We start from the raw sequence: 25,333 nt of genomic DNA on the forward strand, positions 1-25,333 counted from the left end.
TATTTTAGAACTTCATTGTCATTTCCATCCATCCAACCATTTACAACTAAATGGTAACTTTTTAATACACATACTTTGTAAATTTGATAGATTACTTAAGAACGAATTAAAACACATTAGGTAAAACATTTTTCAGTCTCAGATCAACACTTCAATTTTGTTTGTCACACAAATACCCATATCAAGGATACGGAGGGTAAAAATCCTTATCCAAAAACAAACACAAAATAAATACACAAGTTTAATCTTCGCAAAACGTTAAACAAATAAACGGCATACAAAAATTATGATTCATCGTCCGTCGAGTCGAACGCGTCCCGCGGGTGGACGGCGCGGCGCGGCGAGCACACCAGCGTGGCGGACGAGTCGCTCACTGTGCTGCTCGCGGGGCTCGACTTCTCGTAGACACTCTGGAAATTCATTAAATCAACACTACAAAATTGGAAATACACTAACATTAAAAAACTGGAAATTCACCAAATTCACACTACAAAACCGGAAATTCACTAAATTCACACTAAAAACTGGAAATTCACTATATCAACACTAAAAACTGAAAATTCACTAAATTCACACTCAAAACAGGAAATTCACTAAATCAACCCTAAAAAACCAATGAATATAAATACCATAAAAAAAACATATATTCATGTAAAAGACAGTTGTAACATATTTTTAGATGAATACGCGTTACAATTAAAACATCATGTCTGAGAATCGCAATGTAAAATTTGCCTTCTGTACATTTATATAAATCATGTAATAACTACCTGTTATAATTTGATATGCAGATTATTATCGAGGTACTAACTACTATGTGAGACCGGAGACAACAGCTGTTTCAAGGAATAGGATATTGGTATTTACTTTTTTCCTTGTTTGTTTTTTGTGTTTACCTTTTTCACATCTTTCTGTCCAGCAATAATTTCGTTGAGTATATTCTGTTCATTGGTATACGAGCTCTTTGTGTCTCCCATTTGTTTCTCTATCATATCTGGCTTCTGTAATAAATTATAAAACGTATTATTCTTAGTTTTGTAATTTATACATTACAGTATTGGAGTAAGCAACATAAGAAGTCACTACAACGTTTTTATGTTTTAGTTCCCATAACAAATAAAATGAATTTAACTAAACAATACCGTATTTCGCATTGATTAAGAAATTCTGTTGAAGTGTACAATTAAAAATATAGTATCTCATTATAGAATCGAAACGAATCGTTATAGAAACTTTAATATTTTCCTTATAATTAGAGGTACAGTGCAAGTGCTGGAAATGGGTAGTATCCTACCATGTCAACCATATCTCTATGCTGCATGTCGCTCAACAAATGTGCCGATTTGGTCATCTTATTCCTGTTGACGTTGTCGACCATTTTCATATGTGTACTCTGCGCTTTCTTTGCTATCACGTTGACACGAATTTCCTCTTCTTCCCTATCTGACTCCTCGAATTGCGATGATTCCGTATCCTTCTTTTTCCATTCTTCGCATTGTCTGTAAAATATTTTAAATTTATTTAAGTTTTCGAACGAGATTTGACTTAAGTAAAAAGCAGTGGTGGAGTATGGCCTGCACCCAGACACCTGTGTCCCTGCAGTTGAAACATATGTGGACTGATGATGATTGCTTTAGTTCGAAAGTAATAAGATGTGAAAATATTTTGTATAAAGTGTAGTCAATCTTTAAAATTACTATATTCATCTTTTAAATCGGTTTTGTCATTTCCTTTGAGTTTTTCATTAGTTCCACCAATTGCAGCGCTGTGTATAGCAATTTGGTGCAGCTACTCCTACTGCTACGTAATTAAGTTCTAATTATCCTATTTCAGGACAGGACAATACTGGACCTGTATTTATAATTTTTTTTGTGATCTCACCCGTGGCATTGATTGTTTTTGATAAATGCATATATATCCTTGAAAGCTTGCTGTATATAGGCGAGTGTATTTTGGTCGATTGGAACGGAGCTCGTCGATTCTGAACTGCTCGAAAAGTCGCCCGAATGAGAACTGGCTTGGAACGATTGTTCTGACCCTGGTGTAATAAGGATCCAGGGTTACTAATCAAGTTAGTTACGTATAAAAACTTTAATAATGAGAATTATTTTGATTACGGTGGATCATTTACTTATATTTAGGTACAAAATCGAAAGAATGTTTACATGCAAAACTGCATTGTGGATTGGCTATATAATACATCTTAACATGATTGACATCATTATCTCTTAAACCATTAAGATTTCCACTTAACGGGTTAAAGGACGAATCGGTGCCTCACTGAAAGAAACATGATATTTCGCCTATAAAAGCAATATTTGAACCAAATAACCATCGTTCTACGAGAAAGGTGTAAATGGGCTTCATGACAAATATTAAAATTACCAGAAGAAGCCGTGTTGTTCGCCCACAGCTGCATCTGCTGCCGTTTCAACTGTTTCATCTGTTCCACCAGCTGAAGGTTTAGCTCCTCCAGTTGTTGCCGATGCGATATCTCCTCTTGTAGCTGTTCTTCCAGAACTTCCGTATAGTCCCTATATAGGTGTAAATATTATGATTAGCAGAATATAGTCATTAACTCCAAAATATAGCTTTATGTATAAAATACTAACTTTTCCTTTTTTATTACACTAGTCTTCGTCGCATATTTCCCTGGTGCATTTCTCACATTCGACGCCACTCGGTCTTTTATTATTCCATTTCTAGAATCATGGTAACATTTTTAGGACATCGATAACCTTTTATGTCAATTGAATGGAAAACACTCACTTGGAAATAGATTTTACCGATCTGGCGTCTGTCGAACTTCCACTTACACTCAACCAAGAATACTAAAAATAAGATTAGAATTAAATTTATGTCATAATATTCAAATAATTTAATCACAAACAGAGATATCCCAGGGATTTAAAAATATTAATGAAAATCATCAGAGAGTGGGACAACTCACTGAAAAATTTCCCCCAATTAGCGAGTTCGAAGAGTTAAGTTTAAAATAGTTTATATTTAATACATAAACAATATTATTACCGCTCCCGCTGCACCTCTTTCGTTATCTCTCAACGCTGATCTGATTTTCGAGAGGAACTCGCACGCAATAGAATTATGTCTCATGTCCAACACCACAAGGGTGGTATTTGAATGCATCATTTGTAGCGCCGCCGCTGCGCAATCGTCTGATAGGCCGCAGTTTTGTATGTCCAATGCTAAAATTTGTTTAGATCTTAAACTATATAAGTGTATAATCTATGATCTTAAAAGACTCAGTATTTGTACATGACACCGTAACTACGAACATTTATAAAAGCTTACGTTATACATTAGTATACAATATACTACGCTTGATACACTTTCGAGGCTATTATTACATGGATCGTGTATTTTAAGTTTGGAAAATATAACAGATAAAAAAGAAGTTTCAGAATAAACATTTTACTCAAAGTAATAATTTTCTTTGCGGAAAATATAACATGGTGCATATTATTAGTTTAAATAAACGTATTATTTCACATCTTAAATCTAAGTTACATGTTTACTGAGGTGTTACCGCACCGTACCGGTGCTGCCGAGCTGGCTCGTTTGTGTTTGCTCGCTTATTTTTTCTTAAAATGCTATATCGAAACTGCACTGCTCGAAACGGTGAAGGAAAACATTGTGAGGAAACCGGCATGTCCGTAATTAAAAGTCGAACTTTTAATTATGTGACTTCTGCTAACCCGCACTTGGCCAGCGTAGTGGATTATGGCCTAAACCCTCATAGGAGGTCCTGTGACCCAGCAGTGGGAACATATACGGGCTGACGATGATGATGATGATGATATTATATCATATCTATACCTTTGATCCACAAATCATCAGCCAACACGTCTAACAGTTTCCCAACGCCCATATCGCCGAGCTGTGGGTTACCACATAGCGTGATTCTCCGCAAGCCGGCCATCGTGTCCAGCTCGGGCAATCTGTAGCGGAGCGTGTGCACCCAATTCTCGCTGTATCGGTGTATCTTTTGATACTGTTGGATTGATCAATCGAGCCTTTTATAAATTATCATCTTTATAATGTGAATACAAACTGTAAGAATATATTCTGTGACGCCGTAAATACTTCATAAAAAACATTCATTTATACAACTAGACTTTCCCATAGAGCGCTTTTGTATTATCAAAACAATCAAAACATAATTAATAATTTTACACTGGTTCGGGAAGCAGTTTCTACAGAGAAGAGCCGGCAAGAAACTAGTGTAGGTACGCAACAAATGCACGTTTTGGTAAAATTTTTTAGTCTACATAGGCCTACATAAAAATCTTTTAAAAAAAGACGGACTTTTTTAAAAGATTTTTATGCATGGCACTATTTTAATGTTTCGCCTGTATGTTTATGCCTTTACCTTGACTAAATCAGCAATATACCCAGCACCAAGCGGTGTGAGTTCGCAACCGCTGAGGTCCAAAGTAAGGATATTGGGCAGACATCGCACGGCCTTGCACAGGGCCAAACAGCCCGCGTCACCAATGAGACACCTCGGTAGATAAAGGTGTTGCAGGGAATTGTTAGATAGAATTGCCTGTAACGTTATATCTGTATAAGCTACGCTTTAAACACGTCTGGGTGTATGATTTAAGTCTTAATGTACAGACAATTGCAAGATACGTTTTTCTTATCAATCTTTTCGGACACTTCCACTGCAAGTTTACCATTAAAATTGTAGATAAGTGGTATTTTTTTGGGATTTAATTACATCAATATCAAATATCATGAAGACTCACAAAAATATATGACATTGTAACAAATTGCGTAGGTACATATAAAATTTATAAGTAGGTACTATCGTAACATGATAATATACAAAACCTCACAAATAGGGTTCAAATAAGGTATCTTCAAAGGCAGACCCTCCAACGTCAGTGAATTTAGTAGGGTAGTATTCGAGAGTAACTGTGATGTTGCTTCCACGAGGTTACTGAGCATAAAGTTTGTGAGGATCACTGCTCTCTTGTTCACTGTCTTCGCTAATCTTTCGCAGTCTATGTGTTCTAGGACTGTATACAAAATAAATGTAGGAATGTTATGTTCGATTATACACATTACACGTACATTATGGTTAAGAGAGAAGACTGGTTGAATGTTATTTTTTTTTAAGTTAATATTATAATATTTATTTTGTATGTATAAGTTTTGAAAATAAAAAAGGAAATATCAGCAATTTAGAATAATTCAAAGAAAAACAAACTCTTTTCTTAACAAAAACCAATACACCAGTTCTGAAAGCAAATTTTTCAGAGAAGAGCCGGTAAGAAATTCTGTAGTTGCTATTACACAAAATGACAATACCCCGCTGTACATAATAACAATGATACGTAAATAAACTAAGCACTACATAAAAAATAAGCAATCATTTAATTACTCATACCGGTTTTGACTTGCTGACGACATTTAATCGCAACAGAGTGTAGGCTCAAATCGCAACTTAAGGCATTTAGAATGGGAGGCCAGTCCGCATATTTTATCCTATCCACACAAAAGTCCAGCACCTTTCCATTACCAGTCGGTATTACATTAGCTAATGGCGTGAGATTTTGCAACTTGCAACATTTCAAATAACATTGGTGGAAGATGCGACTGCTTTTAACTTCACCTTTGCCGACCATGTTTAAAAAAATACATTAAATTATCGCGCCCTTCGCTATATAAAGAAGGCTTATCGCATAGAAACAGAAAAAAATGGTGAGAAATATGATAAATTGGTACAATCCTCAAAAATTACAAAGTCACATTAGTTTGAAATTAGAACTTTGGCGATGACATTGTCACTACACAATATTTTAATTGTAACGTAAGAGTTTTCATGAAATAATAGGTCTTGTTTTCATACTAGCTGGAAGCCACGGCATCACTCGCGTGCCGTCCGGATAAAAAGTAAGCCTGGTAATGAAGACTACAACTGTAACCGACAAGCGATTCTTGTGTATAAGAGTAAATAAAGTGGATGTGTATCCATACTTTCTTACAAACTTTCGTGATAGATAGGATAGAACAACTATAAAATATGAGCTAGCGTTACTAGGTAAGAGTTTAATGGTGGTCAGATTTTGAATATTCATAAATAATATTATAAGGCAAATAAAACACATAATCCCACATTTCAGTACTATATTTGTGACCGTTACACTTGTATAAGAAAATCTTAAAGTCATAAAATACAAAAATATTATCTTCAAGCTAAGTCTTAAAATATGTAACAAGAATACACAATATTCGTAAAGTTTCAAATATTGAACTATATCGGTACAAGTAACTGCCTTACGTTCAGTCAAATACAATAAAGTAAGGGAGTTCTAATACAAATCCCCTTTAACAATACAAAAAGTAACACAAAAATATTAAAAAAAATATTTCATTAACCGTAACCGTCATAAAATATGCTTTATAACAGTTATCCTCCACGAAAATCTATCGTAGCAAAAAAATACTTTTTAAAATATTTTGGAAATTTTACAAATTTTTTGTCGATATCTATGGTATAGGAACCATAAACAAACTTGATAAAAAACTTAAATACTAAATGTCAAACATATAACAGCAACACAAAGGCTTTGAAAAACATTTTTAAAAATAGAATGTTTAGATTAAAAAATGGCAGCTTTACATTCCATAAGAATTCATATTGTTCCAAAGCAATAGTGTGTTAATGTTAATAATGTATGCAATAGCCTACACCATTAAATGATAACAATGATAACAAAATACTTATAGCATGTTAACAAACAAATAAATATTTCTTATAAAGAGATAAAAATATTTGGTAATTGCATTGGGTTTCTATATTATATATATTTAGGGTACATGGTATTATTTCTTATTCACAATACATAACTGCGAATTAACAATGACAAAAAAAGAAATACGAGTAACGGAAATAAAGTGAAACATAATCGGAAACAATATTTAGAATTTTTTATTAAAATGAAAATAATTTTTGAAAAACCTAGAGTTTCGTATTCAGCTGAAAGAAAATTATTTTCGAAGATATTTCTTCTGAAATAAGGCTTTTTTATGAATGCCATGATATATGAATTTGAATAGCGCTGTTCTCTTCTATCTCTCTCATAAAGCGCTACGAGCGAAAGAGACAACACTATGAAAATTTAAAAAAGCTAAAGAAATTTACATTCTAACGATCTGTCACAATGTAAGTCACGAAAATAAAAACATATACAAATAAAAGAAAATTAAGTCTTAAAACCAAATCATCACAATACACTTTTACTTACATAATATCTTATTAAATAATTGTAAAAATAAATACTTCGTTTTTTAATATTTAAACAATTATTTTTTTGAGTTTCCTTATTACAGGTAACTATTTTTTTTTAAGCTTTGCTTAAGTTCAGGTACACAGTTCTCAAAGGGTAGTTGAAACGAAATTTCGATACTAAACAAAACTTTTTTTTTGCTATTTAATTGAAACTGTATTAAAGCGCGAAATTGTGATAAAGTATTTTTTTAAAGAACTACATTTTTGTGGTACAACTTATTTAATGAATTCTACAAACAAGCATACACATTAAGACCATCTCTAATTAAACTGTCATGATTTTTGAAACCGAACAAACGAACTTTCAGTATACAGTTTGAGAAGTAGAAGAAACAAGAGCCAAAAGTCAGTACATAAAAAATCACTCATCTTCTTTAAAGCTATTTCGTTGTAATTTTACAACAATTTAATTGGGCCCTAATAACTGTTTTGCATGATTGTGATTGGTTGAAAAATTCCCCGTGCTCTATGATTGGTTCTTAATCTGATTCCTTGATTGTGGTTGGTCGAGCGAATTTCGCGTGCTCTATGTATGGTCGTTATTCCGCGTGCATGAACGTGATTGGTCGATCGGATTCCGGCTGGTCGCCGTCGCTGCTGGAATCAATGGAGTAAGACTTACGGCGAGTCCATTCGCTTTCTGGATCAGAAAATATGTTGCGATCTAGTTCTTCTATGTCCAAGTCTGCTTCATCTGGGAAAAAGGCAATACGATATGAATGAACGAACGAAACGTAATAAGTTTAAAATAAGATCTATGAAAGAGACAATATAGGTTTCTTTTGTTTCCGTCCCTTTTTAAAGTATTTAATAAGGATCATTTGAAATGTTAAAGAGAGATTAGAAGATAAAAAGAGATATTTGAGTTTGAGTTTGAATTTGAGCGGCGTAATCATACCGTCGGCAATGAGCTCGCCGGACCAGTCGTTGTCGAACTGCAGCTGGTGGTTGAGGTCGCGCTCGGCGGGCGACTGCACCGCGTCCGTGTCCGCGTCCGTCACGTCGTATATCTCCGTCATTTTCATCTGACGACGACAGGGATTTTTTTTATTATTTTCCTTATTGGACAAATGGGTTTTTGGAAGCTCATAACTTATATAATTGTGTATGTGTGTAACTATATATATAATCATATATATTTAAGTATTTTCATGGTTTTCATTACATTTCTATTGCCTTATTATTTATTACATTTATTTTTATAGCACCTTTTGCCCTCTTTCTTTTCTCGATATTTGCATTTAATTATTATAATAAGGAAGAAATGTAAACAACATGTATTCTGTGTTAAAACACAGAACACATAAATAATAAATCAAAGAAATTAGTTCGTATTACGAAAGTATAAAGAAACGTTTAAAGAAATAACAACGATAGATAACAATCACCTATTACGCATAGGACAAAGTGCCCACCGCTTAAGTAATAAAATGAATTTATTTATTATATACGTGTTTACGTATTTGTACAGACGTTATTAATTGGCTCACAAAACATTGCGTAAATAACTTTATCGCGATGCAAAATGCAATTAATTGCATTTATGATTCCCACGCTTTAAATTCAACAAACAATAAAATGTTGAACAAATTCTTTCTTTTGGCATTTTGACACGTTTCAAGAAAATTTAAGGTTTAAGGAAAATTTCGATACTCTTCCCTCTGATAATATTATGTATTATTCACAGCTTAACGATAAAAAGGTTAACAAAGTGACTGCATAATTTATATATGTTTCCTCGTATTTTTTAAATATAAGATTAGATATATAACTGCATTTTCTTGTGTAGGTACATACATAAATTAATTAAGACTACCAACAAACGCGCAACTTTCAAAAAATAAAAAAAAAAAAAATCAGGCTTACACAACCATTCAGGTGAAACTCATAAAGCGTGTTAAAAAATCACATACTTTAAATATATCAATAGCCATGATAATTAGCATATCTCAAAATCGATTCACATTTCAAATAGAATCATCTAATAAATGAGTATCGATAAGTGAATCGAAAAATTGCAAAACAAACATCCATATCAGAGTCATAGGTTACGGAGTGACAGTGGTCCGATATACGTCATCTTGTACAGATAACGGTTGTTTATTCAAAGCTCTCTGAAATTATCTTCGCTGTTTTACCTATTACATTAATAGGAATCTAGTGGTTTGATGCGTCTATAATTCTCACTAGGTTTGATTCTCTAGTCAGAACGGATATCAATTGTACATCTATTTGATTGGTTGTTTTTCTTATTACTAACTAATAGAAAATAAGTTTTGTGTCTACATCAATATTATTGGTGTATTCACATGGACTTAAAAGAATTCAGATATCAGAATACAACTTCAGCTTTTCTAGAAATGTCGTCTTGTAGAAGAACAATATAATAATAATGATTCATTAACAACCTCAAGACCCGGGACAAGTGTTTATTTATCATATTATTTGAATAAAATAAAAATTATACCCATTCGATACAGAATAGTCAATGGTGATATGGTTTTACAACAGCTTATGCCTATTATTGTACAGTAGCATTACCAGTGTAAAGCAAACATCTCACAAAACGAAGTACCTTCCCAAAAACAAGTCCATAGATAACCTGTAAATCAATATTAATGACTAACCTTATTATCGCCATCGAGGTAATAATAAGCAAGTAGCGCATCATTGTGATTGGTCACATTGAGTATGTGCTCGAAGGTATCCGCGTCCGCGGGCACATCGCCGTACGTCACGCACAGCTCGCTGGCCCGTCTGGAACAAACCATCATTATCATCATCATCATTGTCAATATGAACAATATCATTATCATAATCCACGACACAACACATAATTATTATTATCATCACCGCCAATAGCCTTACCATTATCATAATAATCATCATAATTATCATCATCATAATCATCATCATCATCATCGTCATCATCGTTACCGTCATCACGATCAGGCTATATTAATTATTCCCAATGACACAGACAAAAACAAAAAAGAACTCAAGATTTACAGATTTGATGATTTACAGACTTGATGATGAAAGTAATCACTAGCAAAACATGTGATCACTTTTGTTGCTGTTAACAGTATTAAGGAAGTACATTATTCATTCAATTTAAAGTCAATAATCGACGGCACATTGCCATTATTAGATACCTAGATTTTAAAAAGCTACCAAAAATGTCTCTATTATCATAACAGACCCATTTAACACAATAATATTTGAAGTTTATAAAGTACATCACAAAAGCAGTCACGTGTACCGACACAATACCGTTATCTCATTGTTTGTGTCATCATGTATTCAAATCCTCGTGAGAAATAAACAAACAGCGACAATATGAACTTCGATAAAAATATATGTTTATTTATAGAAAATATGTGTTCATTTAAAGATGTCAAACACGCTTGTTAGGCTATTTTTAAATAAACATTTCACATTAATTTGAAAAAGCAAACCCTAAACAAAGCAGTTTCATATCATTTAATACATAGAGAAAATTGATATCAACAGTTTTGTACATTAGAACATGACTAATAAACGTAACGAACAATAAAGCGAATCAATTCAATTTATTCGTACTAATTAGCAATCGAAGTGCTAAACATTAACTTTCAAACAACAACGAAAGTGATAAAGCTTATCATTTGCGCACAATTATTTGATTGTCGTAATTGTGTCATGCTATCGGTTTGTTGGTAACAGCTGTGGGTGACGTCAATGCTTATGTTGTGGGCACTAGAGTAGATGTGAAGGATATCTGATCAATTGGAAAACAGGCAGTTGTTTAAAAAAAAATTTGAGGAAAGTTTAACAACAAAAGACATCAGTGATGCAAGTATTTATGGCGGAGAGCAGTGTTCAAAAAATTTATTTACTTTTTAGTTTTGGTACGCAAGCGTGTTAACTAACGGCTACATAATGTAAATAAAACAACAGAGAATTTTTATCGCATAATACAGGAAACAAACGTAATCATGGAGCTTTTGCGAAAACAAAGATACCGCGGTTTTTTGTGCGATAGTTGACACAATTTTAATTCAAATATGATTCGATTTAATTTTATTTTGCGGAAAATTGAGAAAGCCAAAAGAACAATACAGATAATTTAAAATAGGACAATGGCAATCGTACTAGTATCAGAAAAAAAACTATTTTTAGCTGAATAAAAAAAAAAACTAACATTGACATATATATTATGTAGAAATTCTTTATTTGTATTACGTACATTATTTGTCCACCCTCAGGGTAGATTTTTTTACTTCCTAATTTTCATGTAACAAATGGCTATATATAATAAAAATAATGAATCACAATCGGGTTTTTTTCATCGGTTAAAAATGGTTTGACCCCCTCACACGTAGATCCTTTAAAATAGACATAGCATTTTTCTATAATATCCAGGTAAGTAAGGAAACCTCATATACTCTCTAAAGTCTGATTTATCCTTTGGAAAACTCTCATACATCACCATACAAAAATACACTTTTTTCCATCATTATTTCTATAAAACATAATAAATATACTCCGGGTGTACATTTGACCGCTACGTTAGACAAAAAGGTCGTTCGAAGTTAACGACATGGATTAAATGATAAAAACGTGTCAATAAACTTTCCATCTTACGTTTATGATATAAATCACAATATTCAATGTCACATTACAGCGCTATTCCGGCATCGATACTAGATTGCGATATGTTTTTTTTTTAACATTTCTACGTCTATTGTTCTAGAAATATGAGGCATTTATGGTAGGTGGAGTTATATGAAGTTACGTAATGTGGTTTTTAGTTGCTAATAGAAATATCTAATCTACAATTTCTACATCGACTGATTGTAATAAAGGGAGTTACGAACTGATTTGACCAAAGTTTTAACTTTATCAAAAAATTAGGTCACTTTGTCATGATGATGAGCCAGATATTTTATATTATATATTTACAATGGTCTACTCACGTTCCTAAAAACGACGGAAGCATCTTTTCAATTCGATTGTATTGTTTTGGAATTGTCACTCGAAATCATCGTGGGTTTTCAACCAGTTACCAGAATTATTTTTGTGTTTGATAGGAAATTGTGGTCATTTGGTCACATTTTAGAATCTGGAGGTAACTATGTAGAAAATAATTCTTAACGTGTCAAGTTAGTGAAAACAATACTCGAATCACTGTCTTATAATTCATGACATCATCATCAAACACAATACCATGAAATGATTTGAGAATTAAGACAGAATACTCCTAAAACAACTCCCTTGACCTAAAAAGGCATATTTTTGCCAAATAATGATAATATATAATCTATATGCTCCTTTACTTGTTCTTTCATAGAAAATATACATATTATGATTAATAATTGAAACTTGCTCAATTACAAATAATCAGTCAAATCGTATCAGCTTACCATCCAATTTAAATTTCTTACGAAATTATCATATTAACATAATCAGTTCCAGATATCGATGCAATTAATATAGATAAGGTTATCCGACAAGCGAAGGTCAATTGATTAGATTCCACATTGGGAATACGTCAACCCGGACTCCAATGAACTGATGATAATGATAGATTTGGGAATTGTGCGCATATTATTATAAACAGGTAAGAAGGACCAAAACAAACTGACTATCGAAATAAAACATTTTTAAAATACAAAAACTTCTTCGAACATGACATTTTGTATACTTTATATTTTTATTCAATAGATATTATATATTGTCTTTCATAGATATCTTTACATCTAAGAATGTAAATGAATAAAAAAATGAATGAAACTTGTAGTTGGCAAAGTCTACCTTTCATTGAAGGTCCAATTTAAATAAGATTAGAAAAAGGTTTAAAAAAAGTATAATATTACATCTGCGAAAAAAATATAATTAGACACACCGGAACCCACGATCGCGTCTCAATACCATAAAATAGTGTCCATCCTTTCTACTAACCTCTTATCCAGCCGATGGTCATCTCTATCCATGGTGAGCTTATAGTACACCCTGGCGACTTCGGAGCGATCATGGGCTGAATACATAAAACCGTGCAACTGACGAAGCAACCGCCAGCTGAGACGCCACAGCGATTTGCTCATCTTTGGAGTGCACGCTACGAACCTGGAATTAAGGAATTTTATAAATCAGTTTTCGTATATTGGTTTAACGCGCTAGCTTAGAAACTAGTTCCAATTCCTGATACGGACTAACAAAGTCTCCATCTTGGAAAACGCAACTCTATCATTGCATATATTCAACATACCCTAGGTATGTTACCCTTTTGAGCCAGAATAAGTTACATGAAAAACTATGAGACATTTTTTTATTTGTAGTTTCTTTTGGAAAAAATTGCATTAAATTGTGCGATATTGAAGTTCTCTTTTGTTCCGTTTTTCAACCGACTTTTTTAAAAACGGCGGAGGTTCTATATGATTGTATTATTTTGGGTTTGTTAGCTCAGAACTTTCGTCTGTGATCCAAGAACTTTTTTGAAGATTTTTTCTTATTTGAAAACGGGTGCTTATTTGAAACGTGGTAGTTCTGACGTTCTGGCGGTTTATTTTTTTTATTAATAATTTGACCTAATTCATATCGTATCATGCAATACCTTTAACGAAATTAAAGTGTCATAAAGACAATGACTATTTAATAATACCCAATACGTGTTGCTTCACGCTCGCATTACAGAATACAAATCTTGCGTACAAGTAGAAATCGACAGTTCGTATGCAATAACAACAATTCTATCGTCGACTGAAGAAAAGTGCGCAATAGAGGCAACACCGTTTAGTCATCGTTTGATTGATTAATATGAATCTATGGACGTCCAAAGTGCAACACGTATGTCATATAGACACTACGTGATAAATTAACATCATGAAACTTCGTGATCTATATTTTGAATAGACGAGTCTAAGACAGTTTTCTTCTTTGTATACAATTTATGAAATATTTTTCTTGGAACAGTGTTTACCGTATCTGATACCTTTCAGATATTAATACTTCGGTCAATCTCCATAAAATATAATAAAGTAGCTTTTTCCCACGGCTTCTTATTGCTATTAAAACCGTTCTCTAATTCACCTGAATACACAAACTATTCCATAGAATAAACCATTCTATGTACTAAACATTTTTTGTTATAATTTCACTAGCTGCGCCCCGCGGTTTCACCCTCGTACGTCTGTATCCCGTAGGAATATCGTGATAAAAAGTTATGTGTTGTGTTATTACAGTTGTCCAGTTATCTATGTACTAAATTTCAATGCAATCGGTTCAGTAATTTTTGCGTGAAAGAGTAACAAACATACATTTTTTTTTATTTCTTTGTCTGTTTGTATATGCTACATTCACATAACTGACTTCAACATCTAATCAGATTTTGATAAGAGTATCTAATTCTTCGTTAATAGTCTTCATATGAAATCGAGTTTATTTATGAAAACCGTAATGCTGTGAAAGCGAGCGTGGAAAAACATTGTAGGAACATCATAAAATTTGGTTGCAGCCAAATTTTATGAGACGTGTATTATCATAAGACTAAACAGTCTCTGAGATTCTTCTTACTTATTAAGATTAAGATAATGGAAAACTATTATCTTTAAGATTTGCAATAAAAAGTATCAACCAATATATCTGCGTTATTGACATTGGCATTCTTATTTCTCCTTAGTTCATAAATATTTATCACGCGAAGTTTCACATCATGACCGCTTATAAAACATGTTATACACCTATCTGATAGCATTATCTGTAAGATAACATATTTTCAATCACATACAGCAACTAATTATCGAACAATGAAAAATGCCTAATAATATCAACATGTTACAAATTTATTGAAATACAAGATATAGGACTTGAAATATAAGATTTTTTATAGATTTTAAAATATTGCCATATGATTGTTAATATTGATTGTTGTAACAAATATGTATAATTGTTATCATAATTAACGCATTTTTTTTTTCATACATATCTAATATATCTGTTTTATTTTATCTAAGCGATCCATATGATATCAATAGATTGCTTGATGTGAAAACCACAAATGTTGAAAATACCCTACATACACTATAACACTAATACACTATTAATCATTTTTAACAAAATTAAATAAAAAAATAAAATCATCTTTTAATTTTACTCTGCTTTCTTTATTTATAAAAAAACTCAATAATATTTAAATCATACTCAATTTCAAACAGAAAATATATTCAGTAATCTAAACAAAAATTTTTATATATTAAATAGAGTAGAGTCCAAAAATATAACCCTGGCGAACTCATGAACATAATAACATACATTGCTATATAATTATCATTCCATACTACGAGAAACAATGTCATTGTTTCCCTGCAATACTGTCTTATAAATTTAAGTAAACTAATATTAAAAAAATAGGAAGCGGTGTGTCATTACCAACTAGCAACCTTATCTATAGGCGGTTCTATTATGCTCTTATATCAACATGTTCGAGGTCATTGCAAATTATGATAATGTTATAAACTAATTAAATATATTTCATTGTATACTTTATTGTTCTAGGATACAATTTGTTCAACTTTAAAATACGAAGCTGAATATAATACTAATAAAATTCAACCAAAATTAAAATACGAAGTATATTTCAATACAAAGGAGATATCGAATATAAAACAATTTGCTTGTTTCAATTTGAATATTTATAAATTCTACGCGGCGTAAAACTTAATGAATGACGTCACAAAACCTCTTGACCCCTGCAGCGAAATTATAATAAGCGTAATGCAACAATGAATAAATTAAATATGTACACTTGACCTTATAAACGAGTTATTTTTTATTTGATAAAATATTATTTCTTCTACCTAAAAACAAAACTAAAACATTTTAAATTCATGTTCTGTCTCTATAATAGAGACAGAACATATATCTGTACTTAAAAAAAAATTGTGTGTCTGTCCGTCCGTATGGATCATAAATCAATCGACGTAACAAAAACAACCACAAACAACTTCCACCAATCGACAAACAATCATTAATCATGTTCCAATCAACTTCATTTAAAATTCGAACACGCTTCCAACTACTCAGCACTAGTATAACAATCCCTACAATTAGAGATACCGAGACGTCAGCAGGGCGAAATGTCTAAAATTATAAACCGTAACAATCAACAACCAACAATCAAAAGCAACACTGACCAGCACCAACCCGCAAACAATCAATCACTAACCTAGTCATGGTGTTGTTGTGTCGGACACACCTCCTCCTAATCACGCGCACATTGCCCACCACTGAGTACTGTTGCGCATGCGACTCTACTTTACCACCAACATAGCTAGAAAGCGACGATTATATTATACCAAAACCATGCAATTTGACGGTAATTAAGTGCGTATATTATGAGAAAATGCCGTCAATTTTCTATCAATCTAAATGCTATTAAAAGTTAATCATTATTAGAACGCACTTAACATGACCTATTCATAACAATCGATTTAAATCTATTCAAATCAAATAATTTAAATTTTATATATAACATTAATTCTTATCGGGGCTCGAACCCGAAGTTCTCCTTTTAACTAAATCAGTTCAATTTACATACAATTCTTTAGAAATTCAATTTGTAAGGTCAAAATTTATTCGATAAATAACATTATCAAGTTGATACTCGAGTTTTAGAGTTAACCTATAATCTGATAATATCATAAAATATAAATATAGATGAAACTTTCAACATAGACCAACGCAATAACAAATAGAACATTCCAGCAGTAATGACCACCGACAAGTTAAATAGAGCATGCCACACGTCCGCACGTCTGTAGGAAAGTTGAAAATATACGTTAGAAAATCTATAATTTCCAACCCGTAATAGCTATGATATTTTAATGCAAATCTTACTGATATACGAGTATAGGGAAGCAAGTAAGGTGTAAGCGACGTACGTCATGAATGCAATTCTGTAACTACATACATTATATGGGTGTGGCGCTGTTCGCATATTCTCTTGCATCTATTAATAATTATTACATAGTTGAATAATATGTTCTGTATATTTATGGAAGTCTAAATGCGTCATATGCTCTATAGAGCTTAAATTATAAGTAATTGGCATAGACGTGTATGTTTGTTAGTCTTTCACGCGAAAACAATTTATCGTATCTGTATGGAACTCGGTGAAGAGATAGATTATAGTCTGGATTAGCACATCGGCTACTTTTTGCCGGGTAGCAAGCGAGTGACGCCGCGAGTTACAGCTAGTGAGTTATTAATATGTAAATGTGTTTTCATTATTATTTCCTCTACTGTTATTTTTTGCGTAATACGAAAATCTTATCTCCTCATAACGAGATATCAATATGATCGACGTCAATGCCTAAGTGTATACAAAATAAAAAAAATTGTTATGATTTTAGTGTTACCCATTTTTATGTTGCGTAACAGTTCATATATACGTATGAAATAATTTGTACGTGTATAAACATAAAACAGTTGATAAGGATAAAATTTAAAAAAACAATACCTATCACAAAAATATTAATAGGAATCGAGTATTTTCTAATCATTTTTTTTTAATTTTTAACTTCAGTCCAAAACAAACCTTCCATCAAATCCACTCGAGACATAAAAACGTCAAGCATTCGCCTCAATTTGTTGAGCAATATATAATTCATTACTAATTACCGATTAATACTCCAACTTATCAGATAACCACAATCATACATTAGGTTATACAATACATTTCTTTGTTTGCGCTATCACAATTGCATAGAACAAATATACCCACACAGTTAACGTTTATTTTGAGATACTAATAAATACCTAAGTATATTAATACTGTTCTGTTTATCTTCATTGTAAATTATTATACGGTTCTATTTAAGTAATATATAATAGGCACATCGTATTTGTATCTGTGGTTGTATTATTTATATGATCTAATTGCCCCCTCGAGTGCGTTAATAGGTATCATTGTTTTTTTTTATAAAATGAGCCTTTTTTTACAAATTAATTATAAGTGGTACAATATATAATTAATTTATAAGTAAAAGTTAGTTAAATCAGAACAGCGGATATTTTAGGGTTGCGCAGGATCGAACATTTTTTCTTCATTTATCTAGGACTAGCGGTCAGCCCCGGATTCGCCCGTGGTACATATATAGCCTTCCTCAATGAATGGGCTATCTAACACTAAAATAATTTTTCAAAACGGACCAGTAGTTTCTGAGATTAGTGCGTTAAAACGAACAAACAATAAATCTCTTCAGCTTTATAATATTAGTATAGATAAGTTCCATGTACTAGTTCGACCCGCAGTGCCGCAGTATTCAAAATTCGAGTTTTAAAATTATTGAATTTTTGCGATTTTTTTTGTCTATTTTGTAAATTATGTTTTCATGAATGGTTTTTTTTAATAATTTTACGTATTTTTTTATAAATATTGATATATGTATATATATTAGCATTCTACACTCCTCTATAATCTATGTCATACAAGTGAGCGGCATTTCAACCTCTTCCGTCAACACCATTTTCGTAAAAAGGCTTACAAAGTTTTTTCATCTATTAATATATAACACGAAGTGTGTTTTTATAACAAAACCTAGTATATTATTCTTTTCAACCTAAAAAGTTCTTATATAGATTCAATACGATTTTATTTACCAATAATAATCCAATAGTTATTATTTTCATCGGATAAACAACAAATCTGACTCATAGACATGTACAAAATCAAAAACATCCTGGTTTACAATCTTAGGAATTTGTAATTAAAGCTAGATCAATAAGAAAACAGAAATACTATCATTTCCACAATTAGCTCTTTCGTAAATAAATTTTATTACATAGATTACTTATATGATCCCTAGGTACATATCCTTATACGATACTGATATATCCACATGTTTACCTTCGTTAAAATATTGTAATATTCTACAATTCTGTTTCTTTCTTTTTTGTGATGCCCTGGATATTTTTGCAAACATTTATGTTTTTGAGTGCCTAAATCACGAACATATTCATGAAAGTGCTGAATGTGATTTTTTACGATTTTTTTTAATCTTGTATTTTGAAAAATTAATTTAAAAAGACATTGTCCTCTGAAAAAATACAAAAGAAAAGCTTTTAAAAGGCGTTTTATGGAAATGTAACATGTTTTTACTGCGATATATCATATTTTCTCCAAAAAAACCTAACATTATAAATATATATGTTATTTGGTTTCTTGTTTTCCAAGAATACCAAAGGTTTTCAGGTATCACGTCTAGGTTTTCCAGTTTTTTTTTTCAAATTACTCTTTTTATTATAATAATCTTGTTTGGTTTAACCGCAGACGAAATTTCAACGACGAAAACTATTGATTTCGCTTCGCGCTATTCTAAGGGACTGTTGGATTGAATTAACAAATTCTGTTCAAAATCCACTTATCTACTTACAGGACTACAACATACTGCATCAAAAAAATGAAAAGAAAATGTTGCAAAATTTTGTAAAAAAATGTAACTTTACAGTTGAAACCTCATCACACAAAAAATATAGTATGTATTTCAAAGCAAAACAAAGTTATACCACCCAGATACAATTCAAAGAACACTGGGCTGGTGGTTCGCCTGATGGTAAGCGATCACCACCGCCCATGGATATTCGCAATGGTTGTGCCTCTGCGGATGTGCTGTTTTTAAATGTAAGAGAAAAGGAAAGGATTGACGACTGGAAAAAAGGAGTGGACTGGGACGGGTGAGGATAAGGAAACGGGCGAAAACGTCACTTACTTTGTAAATGTAGCGTACACAACGTCGACCGGTATCCGGTAGGGTAGCGTCAGCAGCGAGACGCATCGCATGCCGCGGTTCTGCATCACCCAATTGATGATCCCGTTGTTCGCCGAGTCGATCGCGTTTTGGAATATCGTCATCACTGTGTCGGGTAGGTCGTCTACGAGCGCGTCCTTGAATTGAGTTCATTTATTACCTCTCATCACCATCATTTTTTTATTTTTATTTTAGGTTCACCAACAGGTATTATATTAAATAGATTGTATCAAGTAAATGTGACAATTAAGTAAGACCAAAATGCACGCCTTTAAATAGTAAACACAACATACTTTATACAGCTAAGACATCAAAAAACTAAATTACAAATTGGTTCATAATACATTGTCAGCAATTATGGGATAAGATTTTTAGAGATTATCATAAAAAAAAAATTCTTGTCATAGCTTTTTAGACGTTATTTATACATGTTCTCTTTTCAATTTATTTTGAAATAGAACTAATGGCGCGTGCAGCAGCTTTCGTTATAATGTAGTAAAGATTTTGAAATAAAGTTCTATTTCTTTTATTTCGTTTCGGTTACATCACAGAAAAGAAACAAATAAAACAAAATTTCTTCGTTGTGAAAGCCGTCAAAACATGGCGTAATTCTCGTCTAGTTGATAACAAAAAAAAAACACTGCGTTCTTTGACGAATTAATATGAAGAATATTTTATTCTGCATATTCATTTCTGGAGTTATTTCCTCTCATTCATTCATTAATTCAATATTTGCAATGTGAGAAAATGAAAATTTCTTATAAATTATAGGATTTTTATATTAATTATGAGTTACGCCTTCACAACAAAGATTTCGCTGTCTATTTAATGGTCATAAATAATGTCGAATAAATCATATATAGCAATAAGTCATATTTTTCAATAGCTCAGTATAATGTAAGAACTTTCACAAAACCAGTCTGAACCGGATTGACTTTCTCGTTGTATCGTTCAGAAACATAATTATAAGGTAAGATGTAAAAAATATAAAAAAAAACACTTTTACTCACTTCTCTATGGGTTTTACATTCTTCACATTCAGGGTTATACTCAAATGTGCTGTCATCTAAAACATCTTGTAACTGGTATGTTGATTGTACTGCGAGACACCTGTTCGAATTATTGTGGACGTTGTAAATAAAGAAATCTATACAGATTTTGAACTTTCATTTGCTTATAATAGGTATATATTTTATTTCATTATTATTATTTATTTTTGGAAATTCTTGTTTTTTGTCGATACTAGACAAGTTTATTACAGGTAAATTCAATATTTCAAAATAACATACATACATACAGGCTAAGCTAATAAAAAAATATATACTAAATTCAGATTATATTTTATCCACTTTTCGAAACTTAGAAAGCTTGGTACATACCTTGTGCACGATATCATGTTATTCCTATGCAGAAATCGTAGAGCATCGTCGAAACCTTGTTTGCACATATTACTTAAAACCTCTGGTTTTGGCGGGAATAGAATTCGCGCGAATCTATTCATATTCTGTTTTGACAGTTCTATACTTGTGTTTGCTAAATTAACCTAAAAAATAATGTTTAATTTATAGCTCAATTTGTCCAGCGATGCAAACATAACATTGTTGGAACTTTGTATTAATTTGTAAATCTATTCTAATTCCTTTTTTTTTTGAGGTACAATGTTAAAAAAAAAACAGATAATCTTTTTCGTGCTACTACAAACGAAAATAATACTAAAATTCCCATTCACGCATGGAACTTACGTGAAATAATTGCGAGCTAGTGTCCCGCGGGCAAATGTCGCTTTCGCCACAGAACGGGCTGACGGTGATCGTGTTCTCATCAAGAACAGGAAGGTTATCACTGAACCCACCATCCATGTACCGTATGCCATGGAAACGAGGCGGCAGCATGCCAGAGAATACTGGCACAAAACATGTCGCTAGCAAGGCCTGGAAGGAATTGTGCGATAAGCCTCCAAGTTGGAACACTTTTTGGAATTTAATTAGATACAATTTTATTTTGGTATGAGACCATGAGAAATTTAGAAAGTACATATATATTTTTTTTGTAAAGGAACGACTGCTCTCGTACAAAGTGGATAACACATTGGCTACATTAAAATATTCTAGATTTCATTGACGACAAAAAGCATTGCTCGACAATGCAGAGGAAGGAAAAGTTATCTGATCTATTCAGAAAAATAATGTGAGTGGTTTCCATTGACCTAGACTTTTTCCCACACCTAAGATTATCATCGTTTTAACAGTGCTTACGCGCAGCCTATCAATTTATCATTATTGTTAAATAGAGCTTAGTATTTGGTATTTTGATATTGAGAACTTTACAGTATATTGCATACTACATTACGTAAACAGAAAAAGAATAATGCAGTGAAAAACACTATAATACTATTGTTATCACGAAAATTGCCAACCCAATCGATATCTCCAAAACCGGTGGAAGGTCACGAATTCCTTGTACATCTATTTCTTCTGCTTAAATGTAAGGATTTCTTCAATGAAACATATGTTGTAGCCTTATGAGAACTATTAGTAAGGATAATCCATAAAAATTTTATAATCACCTGCAATAGGTCCTCCCTTGTGGCAAACTCTGATACAATGACATTCTTGCCATCATACACCCTGGTGAGGGATATGTGAAGCTTGCCACTGACGATCTTGTGGGCGTCGAGTGGCAAATACTTTTGCATACTATTGAGCAGTACATTTTGAATATTAAACGAGGGACTGAAGGGTCCTAAGGACCCGGCCCGCGCTTCGCTCACTATTCTTAAGACATCGCTTGTAATTTCACCTATAAAAAATTAATATCGTGATTAAATAAATACAAAATAAGACATTTTAACCGAACGGTTCGGCAAAATGACGCGGGTTATTCTTTAAAAATTTCTCAATTGCAAAACATTTTAATGCTATAAAACTAAAGAAGTAAACACCAAATAAATAATATTAAATTAAAAAACAAAAAAATGTATAATCATTGTCATAAATACTGAGATAAGATTCAAAATCTAACAGGTTTATTAAATTTTATTGAAATATTAAATATTAAATGCCAATTTTTTTTAAGCAAGATACAAATATAATTGGTACCTAAAAAAAGATACAATTATTTGTAATTCATGTACATTTTCACTTATCTTGTACTTAATTAATGTTACAACCAAATATGTTTAATTTTGCATTCATTAACATAATTTTATATTTCATACATTTTTAAATATAGTAAGTCTAGCAGTCCGGTCACACTTTGCTTGTGGTACATATATATAGCCCAGAATATCACATAAACATCATATAGAGAAAGAATTTTTTAAGTACCCGGAAGTTCCGAGATCTGAGCATGATTAAACAATCAATACATATGTCACCGTAAGATTGTAAACATCGTTATATTACAATCTATCTAGTAAGATTGTAAACTATCGATAGATTGTGAACCGTATCATTATGATTGCATAATGATACGGTTAGATAGATTGTAATCTAACAATCTTTACAATCTAAAGGTGAAACATACATACCAACAAAGAAACTCATCAGCTTCATATTATTAGTATAGATGTTAAAAGACAAAATAATTGAGAAATTCATGGAAATAGCAATTACTATATTAAATAATATCATTGTTTCCGTCAATTTGTTGTTATTGTTATCTATTATCTTTAACCTCATATATTGCTCAACGGACTTTATTGAGCAATATAAATCTTACAAGTTTTACATGAACCTTAAGCCTTGTGTTAACATACACATTAGTTGAGCAGACAGACAATCAACAAAGATACTGGAAACTTTGTTTATATGTTGACTCTACTTTGAGAGAAGCTGGAGAAGCTTTTAAAAAGTATCGTCAACACTGCAACATGTAGTGTTGCCAGTAACATTTTGACGCAGCTTTTTTGAAGAATTTTTTTTATTATTATAGCAAAAACAACATCTAATTATAAAAAAAGACTGTGTTAGTTACACTGCTTATAACTGAAAAATTATTGATTTTATTGTCTATTTTGTTTGCTAGATTTGTCTTCATTTTGATAAAAACAATCAATTTGAAAATTCTGAAAAACTAACAAAAGGAAGTCTATATTAACAGAGCTATGGCAAGCAGCTATTCCCTACTAATGTTCAAAAGGGGAAAGTAACTCAGTCCATATCTTCTTCACACCTACACCACTCGACCAATTTTGTACAAAGATACTTTGAGACCCATGGGATATCCCATGGGAAAGGGAGCTATTGGGTTTTAATAATTTAAATCTGTTGTATAATTTGTATCATATTCTATTTAAGAATAAATCTACAATATCATTAACATTTCTGTCTATTTCGGATAATCTGACTTTTGTCTCCACAGTATACCTAATAGTGTTAATTGTATTTATTTAATCAGAAAATAAGACTGAATATTGTTAAAAATTATTGCATCAATTTTTATTAGATCATTACAAAGCATTTATTTAAAAAGTTGTCAATTAAATTGATGAAATGAAATTTTTAATTTGAGTTGGAATAAGAAAGAAGCAAATATTTAAAAATTTTCGCTATTACAGAAAGGCGAGTACTGGGTGTTACTATAAAAATTTCAAATCATTTTATATTTTTTTGTGTTATAATCTCTGACTATAAATATGTTTTATTTACTAAAAAACTTACCTATTGGTAGGTCACAAAGTAAGCAACAGGCAGAAATAGCGCCGAAGGAGGCGCCAGATATATTGCCTAAAAGCAAATGTGGTGCATATTTTTTAAGACACACTGCAACACCAACATGATAAATACCGAGAAAACCACAACCAGCAAACGATAAGTTCATTATTATTTACACTCACAATTTAAACTTAACACAGGTTAACACAACACAGTAAAATATTGAATAAAAACACTAGAACACTCGTAGTTGTGATATCATTATAGAATAAGTAAATAAAAGTTGTCGCAAATAAATTATAAAAGTCTCGTTTGTAATACAACACCATACGACCGTCTCACTTATTAAACGTATCGTTATTAAAATAGGACTAGTCTAAAGGCAGTAATTTATTATTATGTTGATGAGAAGTCGATAAGTGATGACATATATTGAAAACTTCAATTTGAAGTTGAGTAATGAATTATTGTCATTGTCAAAGGTTTTTTTTTACCTTTATTGGCCTAATTACAGAACTTTTAGATAGAAAACGAAGTCGTAAATATAGTGTCTGTAAATCATTTTAATATTT

The 25,333-nt window shown here is 31.8% G+C and overlaps 1 protein-coding gene across 1 annotated transcript; it reads right to left on the minus strand.

The window, feature by feature from the left end:
* Positions 1 to 848: 848 nt before the first annotated feature.
* LOC119833235 lies at positions 849 to 25,180 on the minus strand. Its single transcript, XM_038357162.1, has 20 exons — positions 24,768 to 25,180; positions 22,673 to 22,905; positions 21,849 to 22,037; positions 21,486 to 21,649; positions 21,117 to 21,216; positions 20,068 to 20,243; positions 13,262 to 13,426; positions 9,946 to 10,075; positions 8,217 to 8,343; positions 7,881 to 8,012; positions 4,855 to 5,042; positions 4,391 to 4,567; positions 3,838 to 4,012; positions 3,031 to 3,206; positions 2,770 to 2,831; positions 2,613 to 2,702; positions 2,386 to 2,534; positions 1,882 to 2,038; positions 1,295 to 1,499; positions 849 to 1,001 (listed from the first exon to the last, which is right to left on the minus strand). The coding sequence occupies exons 1-20, from the start codon at positions 24,925 to 24,927 to the stop codon at positions 864 to 866; spliced, it is 3,093 nt and encodes a 1,030-aa protein (XP_038213090.1). The 5' UTR covers positions 24,928 to 25,180; the 3' UTR covers positions 849 to 863.
* Positions 25,181 to 25,333: the final 153 nt, after the last annotated feature.

This window comes from Zerene cesonia, chromosome 17 (assembly GCF_012273895.1).
Source record: "Zerene cesonia ecotype Mississippi chromosome 17, Zerene_cesonia_1.1, whole genome shotgun sequence".
Classification (NCBI taxonomy): domain Eukaryota; kingdom Metazoa; phylum Arthropoda; class Insecta; order Lepidoptera; family Pieridae; genus Zerene; species Zerene cesonia.

Bases quoted from the DNA above. Each gene is read 5' to 3' on its own strand.
- LOC119833235 (XM_038357162.1), bottom strand. From the start codon at position 24,927: ATGAACTTATCGTTTGCTGGTTGTGGTTTTCTCGGTATTTATCATGTT. The intron at 21,217-21,485 runs GTATGTACCAAG...TAATTCGAACAG, and splicing joins AACATGATATCGTGCACAAG to GTGTCTCGCAGTACAATCAA. The intron at 5,043-7,880 runs TCACGTTCATGC...TTTTGTATACAG, and splicing joins GCCGGAATCCGATCGACCAA to TCCTAGAACACATAGACTGC.